The sequence below is a fragment of the Adelges cooleyi genome, unplaced genomic scaffold (assembly GCF_023614345.1).
Source record: "Adelges cooleyi isolate 19-005CV unplaced genomic scaffold, UGA_ACOO_1.1 ACOO_flye_CR_arks_rails_tigmint_CR_PRNA_8, whole genome shotgun sequence".
Taxonomy (NCBI): Eukaryota; Metazoa; Arthropoda; class Insecta; order Hemiptera; family Adelgidae; genus Adelges; species Adelges cooleyi.
Window position 1 is genome coordinate 890,782 of NW_026096513.1, and position 6,000 is coordinate 896,781.

General features: G+C 33.0%; 1 protein-coding gene across 1 annotated transcript in view; it reads right to left on the reverse strand.

Annotated features, from left to right (window-relative positions):
* The window catches only part of LOC126845711 (mucin-5AC), a 35,858-nt gene extending 30,150 nt beyond the window's left edge, over positions 1 to 5,708 (reverse strand). Inside the window, exon 1 of the mRNA XM_050584554.1 lies at positions 5,253 to 5,708. Coding sequence (XP_050440511.1) covers positions 5,253 to 5,313 — 61 coding nt within the window. The 5' untranslated portion in view covers positions 5,314 to 5,708. The remainder of the gene's footprint in view (positions 1 to 5,252) is intronic.
* Between the last annotated feature and the right edge of the window lie 292 nt (positions 5,709 to 6,000).

Consider the following 6,000-nt stretch of genomic DNA (forward strand, 5'->3'; position numbering starts at 1 on the left):
CATTTACCTCTTTTTTGTGTGTGCACTTATGTCGTTATTTCTTTAATGAGGATGAAAGTAATAATAAATTTAATAATATTATTATATATTATCCATTAGACTGTTTCACGGTGATTTCTATGGTTTCGTTTTGCGCGTTTCCACTTTGAAAAAAAAAAATATATATATATATGTGTACTAAGTCGTAATAATGCTTCAGTCGAAAACGAAATCCCATTTAAAAGAAAAAAAAAACGTTTAAGTAGGCAGGTAAAATTATGTTCTAAATGCGAAATATTAAAATTAAAAAAAACGAAGAAGACAGTAATGAAAAGTTTTTTTTTTATTGGATTCCACAAAAGCGAGGTGTACGTTATTCAGACACGCATACGACACACACACGTCTATGGGAAGCTATTATAGGTACGGTTTGTATTCATCTTTTTCTACACTCACACCGTGCCTATGTGTACATAATTGTTTGCAACACACAATCTGCTGGAATAACGTTTGGCTATTTATAACGTGTGTCGAATGAGGTTCTGGGTGTGTATGTGTATAAGTACCTACCACGATTTGACGGCAAAATGTCATCTCACGAATTCGTTTATTGTTCACACAGTTGAAGGTTTGCATTGTTACAAGAGATGGCGTTCGGAAATCAATTTAAATATATCTTCGGAGGATAGTAATATTATTTTGACACTGGTCGACGTCCGTCGCTAACCGTTTCGCACAATCATCTATATATATATATATATACACAAACAAACTGTAAAACGTTATTTAATTGCCAATGGAATACTATTGTTGCGTGAAAATTCAGGAACAGCATACATAAACGAGAACCGCGGACTTTGGCCCATCTGGATTAACGTTCGCCGGTTCAACGTACCCAATTTTATGTATGTATGTATATTGTATACCTACCGATTTTGTTTTGACAAGTTACAATAAGTTTTACGGTACGGCAACTACGTGCAAACGGGAGTGGTATTAGTGTTTCACTAACACGAGTGTATCCGACGATCTTAAGCAGAGCTTCAGTCTAGATGTACTTTAATTAAAAAAGAAATAGAACCAACAGAGTTTTGTGTAGTAATATCGAGATCATTTTGTCTAACTAAGTGTCATCACCAACGAAGCATGATACAAACATAACCCAGCCGAACAATTCATCTTCCAACAATTTGTTTTATTTCATATCATATGTTTTAAAAGAATTGTTTATCATATTTTGGACCTATAGTTAATACTGTGTTCTTTTTATAATTGAAGTGTGACTGAAGCAACGGTTTCATGTAACTTTTTTGACAAAGTCTTTTTTTTTTTGTGCAACAAAGTTACTTGAGACTTGCTGGATTGGAATATATAAGAGTAAGTTCTTAAATACACGGATTAATGGTGTAGAATGTGGTTTAACAGTCTTGTGTCCTTTATCAGTTTATGGAAAACTAAAAAAGCTTCCCAGTAAAATTTAAAAAATGTAACGTTGCTCTAACCACACCTTTGATTATCTATAATTACTACTTTATGATATAGTCAATCATTTTTTTACCGAGCACTGTTAATTACTGTTTTATGACTCTCAGAACTTGTTTACATCTACAGAAATCTGATGACTTAGTACAAGATGAAATTCAACGAATCACTAGACGCATTTGCCTGTTGTACGATATACCTAACACAAATTACTAAACGACACATACTAAGTATACTATTTATAAAGGTATAAATAGTATACTATACAATATACAAAATAATGTTATGTCAATCATTTTTTGATTATTTTTACAATTTTAAGTCAATGCATTCTTGATGCGGATGACAGTTAACGGAATTCTTTGACGTATAATTCTTACTAGATGATATTATTATTATGATTGAATTTTAACTTGTACGTGTAATAATATAGTCACCATTTCTATGGATGTCCGCAAATGTACTATGTAGGTCGAAAGATATTCAGACTTAGATACAAATTTGGTGGATTTAAACTTATAAATTACAAGAAGGATGTTATGACTATTTTTGAAGGGATTTTTTTACCAGTTAAAAAATTGTGAATTGTTTAGGCGTTGCCGTGGGTACTGTGCTATTGCCATACCCACTTCACCATCCCGACCGTGCTCAAATAAGACTGTGAGCCTATACTAAAACGAAAAATAAATAAACTAAATAAAAATAAAAATAAACATTTTATTTAAGCGATTTTTATCTGGGATAAAATATAATTAAAAGTATTTTGTTGTATATTTTCAGAAGTCGGGAACTTAATAGTAATGAACTGGTTATAGTAATAATTGCTATGTTTAATGACTTGTAATAAAAAAATTCAACCTATGTTTGACAAATTATTAGTACGGTAAAAGTATCAAAACCGATATAAAATTAGCATAAAATGTACAACAAGCCAAACCCAAATCTTTATATATATATATTTCTTCTGTCCGTGTGTAAGTATTCAAACTCCTCCTATACGGGTGGAGAAATTTTTATGAAATTTTGTGTGCGCGATTAAGTTGATTCGAAAAAGGTTTAGATTCACAATTTGATCCGATAGAACATGTTTTAAATTTTTAATTAATTTATATGATTATCAATAGTTATCAATAGATCTACCTACGATATCATTTTTCATACCACAGGGATACAGTGATCCGATCAGTTGATTGGTATTAACATTACAAACAGTATACACTAAAATGTTAGATAAAAATAATCTATAATTTATCTAAATATTGTCTATTGCCTCCATTTAGATAAAATCTATGGTCATTTTTATATTAGGCTAGACAAATATAGTTATCTCTCCTAAACGTCTAAGGCTGGGTTCATAATCGAATTATTATTGTTTATAATTGGCTTAAAAAAATGTATAATATTATTAAAAATTATTTTACAAATCGTACTACAATGAAGACTTTAGACGTGAAAAAACGACAAGTATAAAATGATTCATAATACACACAAAAATGAACTTAGAGAGCCAAAATTATGCTAATATACTTTTTCTAATATTTACAATAAATACTCAAAATATTAGACCAATTATAATTGCGAGTGAATGATCCTGTGGTAAAAATATTTTGAAAACGATTAGGAAATATTTTTTGTCGAATTATCAAGGTATTATTTCATGAGATGAGAACCAAAAGGGTGACATTTTTTTTCAAAAACAAGTTTTCAATTTTACAATGAATATTTTCAATGAACCCTATTTTCATCTGTGTCTACTGTGCAATTTTACATAAATTTTTCAAAGATAATAATATAATGACGATAACTAACGAACATCGCCCATAAAAACAAATAGAAATTATTATAACACAAGTTTTGCCGTAATGTAAAATTGTATAAAAGTCACTTATACACTTTTGCGCTCTTCATCATTTTAGCTTATTCAAAATTTGTCCAACTCTAGTCGCTAACGCATCAATAGGGATCCGCCGATCACGGATAGATGTAAATGACCGTCTTGGCGTGCCTATGCATTTCAATCGGCGTAAGTAATGATGCACGTACATGCACATTAAGTCGGATTCGACGGACCGCAAAAGAGATTAGGCACAGAAGACCATAATATTTTTCTAGAAAGCCAAACGACCTCCGTTGGAAACAGATCGTGTACATCCTATTACCGTCTTATTAGTTTCACGGGGCTGTTAGTTTTGGAGTTGTTGACGTCAACTGTGCTGCCAAGGACGTTACGTAAACCAACGCTATATTATACACATGGAAGGGCCCCAGTTCCGTGTCGGCTCGGTGTGTGTGTATGTGCGTGAGCGCATGGAAATTTCGATGACTATATCGTATAATGGTTACAATGAATAAAATTCACTTTCTCCTGTGCGCCAGAACAAAAGACGACCGCAGTGCAGCTGTGCACAAGCTGTGTGTGCGCATATATAATATAGTATTGTTATCTTTACTCACACACGGGTCATGGTCTCGTCGCCGTATAATGTCAACAAACATATTATCATATTAAAAATTATTATTAACACATCATTTTGGTGATCAGAAATTTTCCAATTATCGTTTCCACACGCGAACCCATTCGTATGCGGATTGTGCATCGCCGACAGTTCAACGCACAACCGTTGCCTGTATAGTATAGCTAATATTATACTGTAGGGGATCTACCGGATAGTCTTGTCTCTAAGAAAAATTGTATGCTATGTTGGTTTTTTTTGTACATTCCTCCTATAGCCTTTTACTCACACGAAATGATGGGATAATTTTCGCTAATCTTTTATCCGATCTTAGCCAAAACAAGCAATAATCTACAAAAGGCGACAACGACGAAATTCTAAAAGTTAACATAGGTTTGTAAGTCAAGTTTTCTCCCACTACTAGATCAATTTGCCCTTTTATGAAAAAAAACCTAAGTATAAAACATAGTGACTAAATCAAGTAAATCTGGTAAAGTATGAAAAACGAAGGAGAGAATGATTGGGCGGTATTTATAGAAGATAAAGTTTTAATGTTAGGGATTATATAAGGAACATTTAGATTTTAATAATTTAACAAACTAAAAGGGACAACTGGCAAGTAGCACAATTTAATGAATTGGTTTGAATATAAGAGGGAACTTTCCGAAGATATTTCATTAGAATGAGCTGAAAGCCACATATGATTTAACCAAAAATCAAATTATATGAACTGTGCGATGAAATTTAAAACCAACATCAAGACGAGTTAAAAATAAATATACTTTCTTTAAGATACTTAATAGAAATAAAAAAATGATAATTTTTAATTAATTTTTGTTCGATTTAATTTGGTTAGGTTGTTACAATATTATATTGTTGATTTTTCAATAAAGAAAAATTAATTTACATTTACCACATTAATTTACAAACCAGACTTTGAGAAAATTTAACTATGTTAAACCTACAAACTATAATCTGATAACATTTTCCCACTCAGAATCTACTTGTAGAAGTAGATTGCGATTGAAAAGTGTCAAAGATATCAGCTAGGTTATCGTTGAAGCCACCAAGCCACTAAGGGACATACATTAATTGACTGATATCTTCGCTGTTTGAAAAACCACTACCATTAAATGTAATTACTGAACCAGTAACCTCGACTTAATATACAATTTAAAACGGACTGCTCGAAAAAATTCACGTTTCTTTTTACATCAGATTGTAGTTTTTTTCATTCGATAATTTTACTTGGATTTAACCCGACAGGACGACCGTCGACAAAGTAGACGTACAAGCAAATACAAACTGGACAATCATAAAACAAGACCGTGCACTTACCTGTAACGAAAATGGCGACTAGCCACAAAACTATGGCGGCTTTTGCTAGTTTACTCCTCATGATGGACGGTCACGTGACAGGGCTTAATCACATTTTCGTGTGGAACAATCGATATCAATTGTCGCGGGCGTAACACGAGCGCACACAAAACACACACACTTAATTAGTATCACTCGAAAAAAGCACTTATCCGTCAGAACGGGGCGAAAAAAAACACCAACGAACCGGCTATAAACCGAAACCGGAAACAAAAATGAAATAGCGCTAAACTTTGTATAAAATTTAAAAAAATGTCAAACGGATTTTTCGAATCTTCAAGACAGTTTTTTTCTTTCGAAAACTCTTACTCGGCGTGTGGCGGTGTATAATATTATAGTATATTGACGTCACACACTACTCGGACAGCCAGAAACTGAACCGTCGGGCGTTGAAGTCACTGACACTAGTGCGCCGCCGCCGCCGCCACCGACTCTACGGTGATGTGAAACTCGAAACGGTTTTCCCCTCCGTTACCTAACGACGGCGGCAGCGATGCCAATAGAGTAATAATATTGTATACACACCTTGACTCATAATATACAAATGCACGTAGAACACATAATATACATGTATATAGCTATAGATACAGATAGACAGTCCGTGACAACTGTCCATCCGTCTAGTCTAATAAGATTTGAATTTATACAACAAACGATTAATATTTCTCAGTTATTACTGTAATTTTCACACAAACGTGCGAGTACACTA